At 44.1% G+C, this 12451-nt stretch overlaps 1 protein-coding gene across 1 annotated transcript in view; it reads right to left on the bottom strand.

Moving 5' to 3' along the window:
* SYT16 (synaptotagmin 16) overlaps nucleotides 1-12451 on the bottom strand; it is a 112424-nt gene that overhangs the window by 46674 nt on the left and 53299 nt on the right. The window contains exon 2 of the mRNA XM_067295089.1: nucleotides 3315-3494. Coding sequence (XP_067151190.1) covers nucleotides 3315-3494 — 180 coding nt within the window. The remainder of the gene's footprint in view (nucleotides 1-3314; nucleotides 3495-12451) is intronic.

Raw genomic sequence — 12451 nt, forward strand, 5'->3', positions numbered from 1 at the left:
GCCCAGTGTTGTCACATGTTTCTGTAAACAAGTTCATTTCAGACATGAACTTTTGAAACAAAGGGCTCAGCAAAACTACAAATACCATAAGTAAGAACACTATCACCACCTCTTGATCATGAAATTCACACTTCAGGAAGGGACGCCAAACCATCACAGCATCCAAAGAGGTCTCACATGAGACTCCAGTGACATCTGTCAGGCCTTTGAGGGAAGCCCCCCTTCCTTGCACTGGGAGATGATCCAAGGGGAAATTCCCCTCCCTGTCCACCTGAAAGATCACCAACTCTGTGAGGAACCACTCCAGTGGACTCTAATATGACCAAGAGAAAAATGTGGTGTTTAATCTTTCTCTTACTAAGGAATTGTGCACATGAACTACATTGAGGCTCTAGGTTGCTCCAGTCATCTCAGGACTCCTCCATGCTGCTGTCACTTCTCTTCTGCACATGCTGCAAGCATGACCAAGCAAGCTTGATATGTATGAAGTTAACTCTGTGCTACCCTACTCTTGGCAAAGTATTTACCAGCTTCTTTGTCAAGCTTTGCAGCCTGCTCTAAGCTCTCTCTAGCAGTGCTAAATCTATCCCAAATAGACTAAGACTGACTATGTCCAGATGAGCTCCAGCTCTTGCAGTGAATGGATTCCTGCAGCTGAGTGAGAAGCAATCAGTAGCAGCACATCCAAGCTCAAGACATGGGCTCATCCCTAAGGTCAATGAGGCAGTCAAGAATACAAACCACAGAAACCTCAAGTATCAGAAACATTAGCCATTGCGTCCCAGTAATTAAGAGGCTTTGTCCTGGAGTCTCCTGAAAGCTTCTCAATTAATTCTTCATTTTCACAAAGATCTTTCCCTTATCATGTTCCTTTCATAAGGACACAAACTATGCAACTATAATCAAATTCGGAACCAGACGACCAGGTGTATCCTAGAGCCATGATGATAGAAACATCTATTTTGTTCTGTCACACCGTCCATTCCAAAGTCAGACTGTATATAGTAAGGCAAAGACAACAAAAAAGACTTTGCACAGATACCTGACACTTTACAGCACACTTACTGAATGCCACCCTGTGCACCTGCAAAGTGCAAAGCAGACAGGATTACTTATGTTCCTATAATAGCTCTCTCTCTATTGATATGTAAGTCAATGCTCAACTAGATCCAAGGATAGGAGAAAAACAGTTCATGCATCAAATCCAGATGCACCTTCTCAGGCTATAGTCTTAATTTGTATTTGCTGTTGCAAATTCAGGTTTATCCTACTGTAGAATCAGGACCTCCTTGCAATAAACACCGCTCATCAGAACAAAGAAGCTGAGACCAAAAAAGTGAACCTTATCAAATACGTTACATGCTATAAACACTCTCCCATCCTGCTCTTTTCTACCCAGCAAAAGCCAGATTCTGGATTATGAGACAAAATTCTTGCTTGTCAACATTGCCCTTGGGAGGACAACCTCATTAGGCAATTATGGCAATCAAACAGGCTGCCACTATCACAAACTGCAACTGCTAGCCTGGAAACAGGCTTTCCTGACTTCCCAGCCACAGTTCAGGTTCCAGGTTTCTATATTTGCCAGATGACATGCTGTCTTCGCCCTGAGTTTCATCTACTCTCTCATGCTGCTGTCCTCTGCAAGCATTAGCATTTCCTACACACATATTCTATATTGGCCTTACAAGCATTGAAAAGCTATGGCAAAATTTAGCCTAAATATAGAGACTTGATATTTTTAAATAGCTCTTAGCTCCAACTCACCAATCTGATTTTGTTTGAACGGAAAAAACAGTCTCCAGTTTTAAGTCTCCGTTTTAATTAATGATTACAGCACATTCCTCTACCGTATCAGATTTAGCACCTCATTAATGTGTTTGGTATTTTGCTTGTACGGCACAGCTGTAGTTAAAGTTGAATTAGTGTTTCCATTATAAACCCATGTTTTCAAAGGTTTATTACTCAGACACATAAAATTTACTCTGAAATGAAAATTGCCATCGAGTATATCAGCTGGGAAGCAGTTTTTTGTCCTTCAAAATTTGGAAGGAACAAAATAACAAAAAAAGCAAGCCACTCTGTTTATTAATAATTCACATTTTAAAAGGCACTGCAAATGCATGTTTACATGATAGCCTGTGACAGCTCCATAGAATGTCAACACCCACACATTCCTGGGAGATGTGTCATCTTAAAAACTGAAATAAAAGCCACAGTCTTATACTACTTCATGGGAGGGACAGAGAAGGGAAGGAAGACTTAAAAAATAATAATGATGAAGGAAATTTAGTGAAAAAACAATAATCTTTGCTTAGAAACATTTAATTTAGGACTTTTAAAAGGGAGGGGAAAATCTTTAGTGCCATCCGCATTTTCAACTTCTTAGTGCCATCAGCCTGGTCGTGGCTTACTAAAGCATTTAGCAAGAAGTTCAGTCTGACTGACCTCCTATGGCACGCAGCATCCAAGCCTTCGCTCGTTCCCAAGTCCTGGACTGCTGGGGTATGGCCAGATTGTGAACTTTCCAATAGCCATGCTGAACTCGGTGAACAAGGCAAAATGTGCATCAAAAAGCCTCCAGGAGGTCCAGGCTTTGTGACAGTGCCCTTTTACAATTAGCTTTAAGACTGAACCACTAAAAAGAAGCAGACCTTTTTATTGGGAGGTTTCTGAGGCAACTAACTGGCTGATTATTTGGATGATTATACTTATGACATGCATATTTACAAACAAATGCATGATGAAACTACCAAATTCTCACTTACCACCATTACCAAAATGGATGAATTTTTGATGGCTGACAAGCATTAAAACACTATTTTTGTGACATAGCAAAATTCCCTGATGAACTCTCTCACTGTTCTTTTGACTCCAGGACTCATGGGTTTACCCAAAATATAATGTTTCCAGACTAGAACTAACACATGAAAGAGCCTGTAACAGCTACTGCAAGAGAACAAAGACAGACATATCCTTCAGTGACAGAAAGGCAGTGCCGTTACTCAGAATTGCTCACATTTTCACTGGATTAACAAAATACTCCCATAACAGACAGAGAGAGCAAGGAGTGTGCTTTCTCCCAGTGTTGCTCCCCATTTCTCAAGAGATTACTCCAGACAACAAAGAAAACGGGAGCCTGGTAAGAACTTGCTTATCTATTTGATCCAGTTTTGGAGGTTACTATAGTCTATCCAAAACCCTACTGTTTTCCCCACAAATAACCCTAGCCAACACATAGCTCTATCCTTGCAGTAAACAAAGCCTCAAGAAGATTCTGTACATCAGAGGAGGTGCAATACTGTGATACTTACCAAGGCCCTCGTGATCTCTAGACTTTTCCTTGTAGTGTTTTCGTCTCCATTGTTCCTCCAGGCACAGGAGCCCACCTATCTTTTCAAAACAGAGCTTCTTGTTGATGAAGAGAAAGAGGACTGCAAGGAGGATAATGAAGACTCCAACAGCAGACAAAAACCCAATAGCCTCTGGAGTAACTACAACAAAAATTCGGAAAGAAAAATATCAGTGCAACCGGGAAGAACTGCCTCAGAGAAAGACATGGTTTAATGACATCTGTATCTGTGGCCCTGCTTTCTCTTCCTCTCCCCAGAAGAACTAGAAATGAAATTCAGCAGAACTTGGACTTGTGTTAAATGGATGCAACATTCATATTGGGCCAATCTACGGAGGATATCAACCAGAGGGTACATTACCGACCAAACCTGATTCTGATCAAGGTCTTCATTTCTGTCACACGTTTCTGTTCTGAGGAACTCCATCAACACAGAGGCTCTTACTAACTCTTACAAGCCTTCATAACAGTGAAAAATCCACTGGCTTCAGGAGAGGCACTCACAATTTGGCAAAAAGGACTCAGCCAAGATAGGGCAGTTTGTCATGAACCACTTCTACACAGCCTGCAGTAAATTCTCACGGGGTGGCTGAGGTGAGGACTCGCTGAAGGGAGTGAAGGGTTCAATACCTTTTGGGAAACTTGCATATTTTCTCTAAAATCATCAGACTACAGCTCTGATACTCAGAAAACTTCATCACATTTACTAAGAACCAGGTTAATGTCTAGCCTATGAACCTCGTTAAACTGTTACTTTACCCTTAAGTAAGGGGTAAATTACTGTACTACATAATTACCACTCTTGGTTGCAAAGAACCAGTCTCCAACCGAGGTAATTCAGTTTAGTTCCTTTAGGTTTGGCCACATGTAACTAGACACAGTGGATCTGCACCAGCTGACAACCTAATCCTGTAAGTCAACATCACTGTGCCAAATTCTACAGGAATAGTCTTATTTCCATTTATCACATGCTGCCTGTACCACTGGGTCTGCAACAAACCACAGGCGCCAGCAGAAAAGCTTTTAAAGCCATTTCACCTCTCTCACACTTATCAAAATGCCAAAACAAGGGACAAACACTACATAGATCATTGGGTGCAAACAGCAAGGGCACAAGCGTCAAAAACTGTAAGTGTCATCTGCAAAAAAAATTTGGCTTGTTATTGTGGTAATTACTTCACCAGGAAGGGGTGAAGTTCAGCTGTCCAGTTCAAGTCAAAGACCCCATAAGAGTGGAACATCAGGGGCACACCAGGAATGACGACGGCTTGCAAAGCTACAGCTCACAGATGAGATAAGCAGGAGGAAAGTATGTAAACAGAGCCAGCCCTGCCTGTGACACATCCCACTGGGAGTTTACAAGACTTGACTCAGCGAAAGACTCAGTCTAGAAGAGCTGAACTGTCTCCACTTACAACCCTGATAGCACAAGCTAGGATCATGATGCAGGGAATTAAAAAAAAAAAAAAAAAAAAAAAACCCACACAGGTAATATAGGCCAACGTGGCTCGATTGGAAACAAAAATCACAAATGCACAGGAGCAGCCCACATGCGAAACACACAAGCGTTTGGGACCGAATCCAGAGGAGTATGGGTTACACAAACTCTGGAGCTGGCTCGGACCTTGCTCACTGTAGCCTGAAGAAATAAGAGTAAAGTGCTCTGAATTACGGCAGCTTAAACAACAACAAGATGAAGTCTACATTTTCCTTCTCTGGCGACTGCTTCTACGTCCCTCTTGTGCCACACCAGCACCGAAAGGGGACTGTGAGGAGAGCGGGTCTCGCTGTCAGGACTGGCACTTGGTGCCATGGCTTCCCTGGATGATTTGGCAAGCAGGTACCAGTCCTATCTCCTCCTTCACACCTCAACCCAGGGAGCAGGGCTGGGGATGTGAGAGTGGCTGGAGCCACATTCGCTCTAGCTATTTTCAGCTGCTGAAATCACCAATAAGGGGCTGCTAGAGCCAAAAATAAATCAAAGGCGGCAAGTATAAATCAAAGAAGGCATAATCCCAGAATATATGAGACAGCTTGGCTGGGTCCCATCACTGACTCCTTCCTTTCCTGAGCATAGCATAGGCAGGAAGAAAGATTTGGTCTCTATCCCACATATAAATTCCTTGGATCTCCACATATCTGCATACGAGAGAGTGTGTGTGGGGGGGGAGGGGTTAGTTTAAAATCTGCAGGTTTTGAGCAGGTATGGAGCAAACTGAGCCTTCAAAACATTACTGTCAGCGTGAGTGATTTCATTGCAGAGGGCATGACGTAGAGGGGTTGCAAGGACGACTTATTATTTATTAAGCCCTGTTATAAAACTAAGCTCTGAGGCCAAGGAGATGTCAATGTCCACAGATTTCCCCTTCTCAGAGATGACACAAGCAAGCCACCAATATTTTTAAACACTGACTGGCCTACACATGCTCTGATGTGCTACAAGACCCCCCTGCCACAGAAACCCCCAAAATACCCATTTTCCACCAGGTGTGCACAGTACCTTGCAGAACACCAGAGGAAAAAGCAGCTAAAGAATCAATCCGTGAGAGACCAGGCATCCTGAGGGAAAGCGTGGAGACCTATTATGAGCTACTACCCACTCAAACTAGAGGATCTCAGACTGGCATGAGAGCATTACTGCCCATTGCTCCATTTTGAGAGCATAGAGGAGAAGGGATGGCGTGGACCCATCGCCATACATCCTGAACAGCAAAGGTTATCAGCCCTCTATCACCTGGGATAAGATCCCTGCACCATCCCGCCCTTCACAATAGGCACCATGGAAAAAGGAAAGGTGCCCCTGCAGCAGGACCACCACAGTTCACGCAAGATGTTCTACCTATGTGCACAGATTGGTCCTGCAGCAAAGCACAGAGCCCACCTCCTAAGGGGGGGTGGGGGGGGGTCTGTTGGACTGCAAGGAAGCAGCTGGATCCTGTCCCACGACTTTAAGCAGAAGTTTCCTCTTCTCTCCCCCACATTATCCATGCTAGATACTACAGGTTTGTGCCGCAGCGTCTCAGAGGGAGGGCTGTGAGTTTGCACCTGAACGCTGTCTCACGTACGTGGGTAGAAACGTTACAATCTGTGCACCTGGCTTCTGCTGGAATTGCATATCCCTCGGTGATGGGAGCCACGCTGGGTCGCTGCGCCTCCGTCAGCAGGGAGCAAACACACTGCACCTGCATACGGTCCTGACCACATGGGCCATCTCTCCTCTCAACCCTTAACTGAACGGCTTTCTTTGCAAACAGGAAATTCTAGGCTAAGACTATGCCTGAGAAACTACTTGAAAACTGACTGAGGCCAGAGCTCCGTTCTGGTCTGGGGCCTGGAAGGGTGCTGAGGAGGTACAGCAGCAGCAATGCACAGACATCGCTTGTGTTACAGCATCTCTGGGGCACATCTGAGTTTCTCACATACGTAAAAGGAAAAACCTCCAGCCACAAACAGGCTAGTCTTCTCAAACCAGAGATCCCAACTTCAGTGACTGGCAGACACCAGCACAGACCTCAAGATAAAAAGTTGGGCTCTCCCTTGGATCCTGCTGTGGGTCATCCCTTCCTTCAGGGATCAGATCAGGAAACTGATCCAGTTCAAAGGGAAAAAAGCTAACTAAAGAGAAAGGTTGTGTTAACTCAGCCCAGTTCCCAGCCCTGTTCATGGCGCAGCTGGCACCAGAGAAAGGAGCAAGCAGGAGCAGCGAGGCAAGCAACGAGAGGGGAAGTCGGCTCTGGTCCTGGAGGCAGTAATGTCAGCCCCGAGGTTTTGTGTGACCACAGCCTTGCAAGGATGACAAGACCGTGCCTGAGGGCACGAAGAGGAGAAGCAGCGTGGCCTGTGGTTGAGGCACATGTGTGAGATTCTTGACGTTTACCTTCAACTCTTCGTTCAAACCTTGCATACCCCAGGCCAGGGAAGGAGCTGGCTACTATGTGCTTCGTGACATGAACAGTCCATTTAACCAGGACTCTTTCTCACTCAGTTATTCATTTTTAACCTAAGAAATTAATGCCATAGACGCCTTTGTGCAATGCCATACTGGATCCACACATTCTGTAACCCCGGATGAGAGTGCAAGCCGAGAAACCACATTTACATTCCTAGCAGGTTGAGGACATGTGTAATTGCATGTGCTCCTTTGCATACACTGTTTAAAAACAGAGATGCAATCTGAAAGGCCCCAAGGTAGAAAAGGGGAGATCAGAGATGGATGGGAGATGAACAGGAGACATCTGATAGAGGATGTAGAAAGCATAAGATATTACCATGGTATTCCCACTTCAGTCTCTCTCTCAAAACCACCTGCACACTACAAGGTGACTGCAGAGTAGAGACTGTCTGGAAGAGCACAAGGAAAACATCGGCCACACCATTATATTCATTGAATCCATTTGGGTATTTGGTTTGTGACAAGTGTCACAGCAACTCCACTAGCACGCTGGGCCCCTCCAGGCAGACCAGGAAAATAAAGTGTCACAGTAGTTTCACTTGGAGATTCTACAATTAGAAAATCTTAATCCATTCAGCTTTGCAAAGGTTAAATTTTGGACAAAATCCTATTCCAAACAATAGCTTTTTAATTCCATTTGATATCAAGCTTCCTGCAAAAGGAATGTTTACTGATACTTTTTAATTACAAAAAAAACATAAATTGTCTGTTTTACTGTCTGTGCTAATTACATTTCATTATATATTTGGAGTAAGCTATGATTTTCCTGCTGGTTCCCATGACATTTTTCATTATCAACCACTAATTGTCTAGCATGCACACAGCATTGTGAACCAAGTAGGCTGATGCGTGGGCAGAAGTTCTAGCGAAAGCTGCAGGCAAAAGTAGTGTGTATTATTATTATTAATATTATGGTGTATTAGAAAGTTTCCACCTACTTGCATACCTACATACCGTCATCCCTGTCAACAGTGTCACAGTGCGGCGAAGCATGGGAGGCCACCTGTAATAAGCCTTGCACTTGGCAATAATCAGCAACTACTGAAGGGAAAATATGTGGGGCCAAATGATGACACACTGGAAGTACAAGTTCTTGCTGGGTGCAATGGGAACACAATGACAGTTTCTGTCACTTCCTTTATTCTTTGCCCAAAGCACATGGGTGTCAGGATCTAGAATGGAGTCACCTTGCCCATCCACAAGCTGAGGTCAGGGTCATAAAGGAAAATAGTGTCATATGTGGATTCCTGAAGGGATAGGATAGCTAATAGGAAATTCCTGAGAGAGCAAGACAGAAAAAGGCTAAAGGGTTTTTTTCATCAGCCAGTGTTTCTGTAATAGCAAGTGTTTCCGTAATAGCAAAGCCCCTAACAAATCCATCTCTATGCAAGCTCAGAAAGTGCTACAAAGGGTAACGCAAGTCATTGCATGCAGCATTTCACAAATCCAGATCAAGGCAGAGTTGTAGGAGCTGATTCTTCATACAGCAAACTGCCAGAACGAGGAGCGCATGACCACTGCTCCCCGGACCATCGTTATCAGCATCGGACAGGTGGCAATTCTATTCATGTGCACCACACACAGAGTACACAAACACTTCAGAAATAAATGTGTGTTTTCACAGGATTGCAGTTCTCTCCTGATATCTATTTCAAATGAGACAAAGCCCGACCTTCCTAACAGCACTGTGAGGGAACAGTTGTATAACTCCTCCTCTTCTCCTCAAGGTGATCCACAAATACATTATCAGAAATGCAATCAGACTAGATTCAGCACTTAAGCAGAAGGGTGAAATTTCCACCCAAGACAGGGGACTTGCCCTGCAACCAGGCTCAGTTTCACACGCTTTATTTTTATGTGCTGATTTATACACCAGACAGCAAGAATGAGGAAGTTCTCCAGCCCTTTTAAGAATATGAAGAACTAAAAGATACACTGAGCCTGATGGTATTTCTATTAAATTTGACTGCAAAATTTGATTGATCAAAGGGTAGAAAAATGGGTCCATTCATAGTTGTTATTGATGTGTTTGTAGGTCACCTTTAAAGATTTAAGCTGCCCTTATGGCATATGACGTGGGCATGCAATTTCTAAGGTCTCGGGGACAGCAGAGCAACTTCATTTCCCTTTCTTCTACAATCTACAAAACCACAGTATTCAAACACCTTGCAGTCTTCAATGTGCTTATCCTCCCAGCAACTCTGTAAAGCAGGGAAATGCTAACAGAAGAGTTCCACGGAAAGGTAGCCAAGGCACAGAGGGGCAGAAAATAGTGGAAATCAGGCCCAAGAGAACAAGGTAGAAGAGTCCCATCCATCTGCACAGGTACCTCAGCGTCTACAAATACCTTACTTTTCACCCCAAGACTGAGGCCCCCGTAGTAGAACAACCACTGCACTTTCCTACAAATGACAGCACATTGGTAGATGTGGGCCTCTAGGCATCTCCTCAGACACCTCGAGTTGCTTGAAAGCCACAGAACTGGCACTTCTTCCCTTCAAACCTGATTCTTCTAAGAGACACAATCCAGTACACATGCTCAGATGACACTTGACAGTTCCTGACAACACCGGGTTTAAGGGAAGGCACATCAGAGGACATGGAGGTAATGGCAGTAAGTTAAGGAATTCACCTAAGAAATGGAAGGTCTGAGATAAGTTCCCCATAAACCCACATTTTTCTTTTTCCAGCACTGTGCTCTAACCATAAGACTACACAAAAGCACCCTCTACTTTCTTGCCAAACCTGGGTCACTACACAACCAGTTTCTAGACCAGCAGTAGAGCCAGCATTAGTATGCCTAAGCTTTCAACCTGTTTACTGGGGTTCTTGATCAAAAAGGGCAGACCCAGGCTCACGTTCTCAGGACTCAGTCTGGACTTACCAAGTATCTGCTGAAAGATAAATCACCAGAAAACAAATACTGGGAGGGGAGACCTCAAAGCAGCCAGCAGCTTAGCTGTGAGAGCCACAAGCCAGTGGGTGAGAGCCCCAAGTTCAAGAAGGTTTTCCTTGAGATTGGGTCTCCAGAGGGCATATTTCACTATATATGACTCTGTGGTGGCACTGATATGCCTTCAGTAGAAGTTCCACTCTAGTCTTGAGCAATGCTCCTAACAATGTTTTTAAGCAGGCAGATACAGTTTTGTGAAATATTCTGCCTTCAACAAAAGGCATTTTCTAATTAGAAAAGATGAAGTATTAGTTTTGCTAGATATCTTTCAAACAACTCTGGAGCACTAGTTCAAGTCAACAGCAAATACAAAGCATTTGCAAATTATTATGCCTGATGTTCTGCATCTAGAAGAGTACTGGCTCTCACCCCATTTCTCTGCACATAAGCACACACACCACAAATACAAAGGAAAAAAGGAAACAAAAGCGTGTCATATTGGACAAGGGAGTATTCACTCTGTCTAACAGAAGTGATTCAAGTTACAATCTAGGCCTCTAAAGGGTGATTCAGAGACTAATTTTCAATCTTATTAATAATCTCAGAAAAAGGCCGCGATTCAGCAAGGTATTTAAAATTCACTGAAGTTAACAGGGCCAGGGAGACTGAGAATTTGAGCAGCACAGCACTTGAATTGCCATTCACATATTCAAAACAGGTCCCCTCCAAGTCAGAGCTGAAGAGGTTTAACAGGGGCAGCATGAGGAACCTCAGGTTACCATCCAGCCCACGGCCCGTCTGTGTCACCACTGGTCCCAGCCTAGCTCGTCAATGCTTCCAAGCTAACGTGGGATTATCACCACTTCCAGCTGCGCACACAGACCGAGTCTCCCTCCCTGGGACACAGGGAGCACTTAACTCTCCCTGACCCCAAAACCATCCTCCTGAGCAGCCCCTCGCGTGTACAAATCCTTCCCCAAAACTCTACTTCAGCTGCGGGAACTTGAGGCAAACAGTGGTGGAAAAGCACGGCACAAACCTTTAGCAATAAACAGTCTTACTGTGCTCAAGAATCAGAGACGAAAGCAACCATAATACCCAGATAATTCCTCCTCTCATTTACATTTCCACGAGTCCAATATTCATGACAATTTCAGGCTGGGCAGAGCAGCCTGAATCCTTCTGTGAGTCCCACTGCGCACAGCAGTGGTCGCACTCCCTACCTCCCCTGGAAAAGCAGTCTTAAACTCTCTTTTCTCTGTGGTCTGCTCCACTAAGATGCTCCATCCCCTTTCTTCCTGTCACTTCTGCCCCAAATGCAAAATTTTGATAAAGAAAAAACAGACCTTCTCAGAGTTGGGCCAACAACTGAGATAATCAAAAACTGCTAGCCTTCACAACTGTTAGTCTCAGTCCATCTCCAGACCTGGAAAGAAAAATTAGAACTGGGCAGAAAATCATTTTCCTATTCCACAAGCATCTCTGAGATCTCCTGTTCAGCACTGGGACAAAACTAAGGTTTTCAGAATATTATAAATGAATGACACAAGACACACAGAGGCACCAACACATACAGCCCGAGGCAGCTCAGAGATGGACGAGAAGAACATTCCAGGGATCTGAATTTCAGTGTCTTGGTAACTGTCCTCATCATCAACCCACTGGGACTGGTAACACTATCTCCAGCTAGAATTATCTAAAGAGAGACTGAATCTACATGCCCAGTGAGTACTCTGTCTTCTAAGAAAAAAAAAAAACTTAAATCTTTGCCCTGTCATTTCCTCTCTATCTCAATACTCATCCCAACCTCCGAGCTATGCTCAAATTCTCAATTTTGGTTGCTGGAATGATTTTCTGTTGTATAAATAACCACAAGGCAGGGCAGTGAGGAGACTAACTTGGTGGTCAAAGCTTTCACCTAAGATGTAGGAAAGCAAGAAAAAAAGCCTTTGCTGTAGGGATGACTATTTATACAGTCTGGATTAAATCAAATGAGAAAAAGAAGCTAATCCGTAAAAGACAATCTCCTGCTGCCTAAGGCTCTCCAGTTAGAGATGACAGACCTGTATTTAAACACTAAGTCTGAACCAAGCAGGGCCAAGTCTTGAACTTCCACCTTCTGCGTATCCTTTGACTGACTTATCTCCAGACACCTACTGCTGCGGCAAAGGACAGCTGGTTTCTGTTGCCTTCACCATATTGTTCCCCAGTGAGGAATTCCGTCCTGAATAAGGACAAAACTTGGGTTTAGGAA

Source organism: Apteryx mantelli, chromosome 4 (genome assembly GCF_036417845.1).
Source record: "Apteryx mantelli isolate bAptMan1 chromosome 4, bAptMan1.hap1, whole genome shotgun sequence".
Taxonomy (NCBI): Eukaryota; Metazoa; Chordata; class Aves; order Apterygiformes; family Apterygidae; genus Apteryx; species Apteryx mantelli.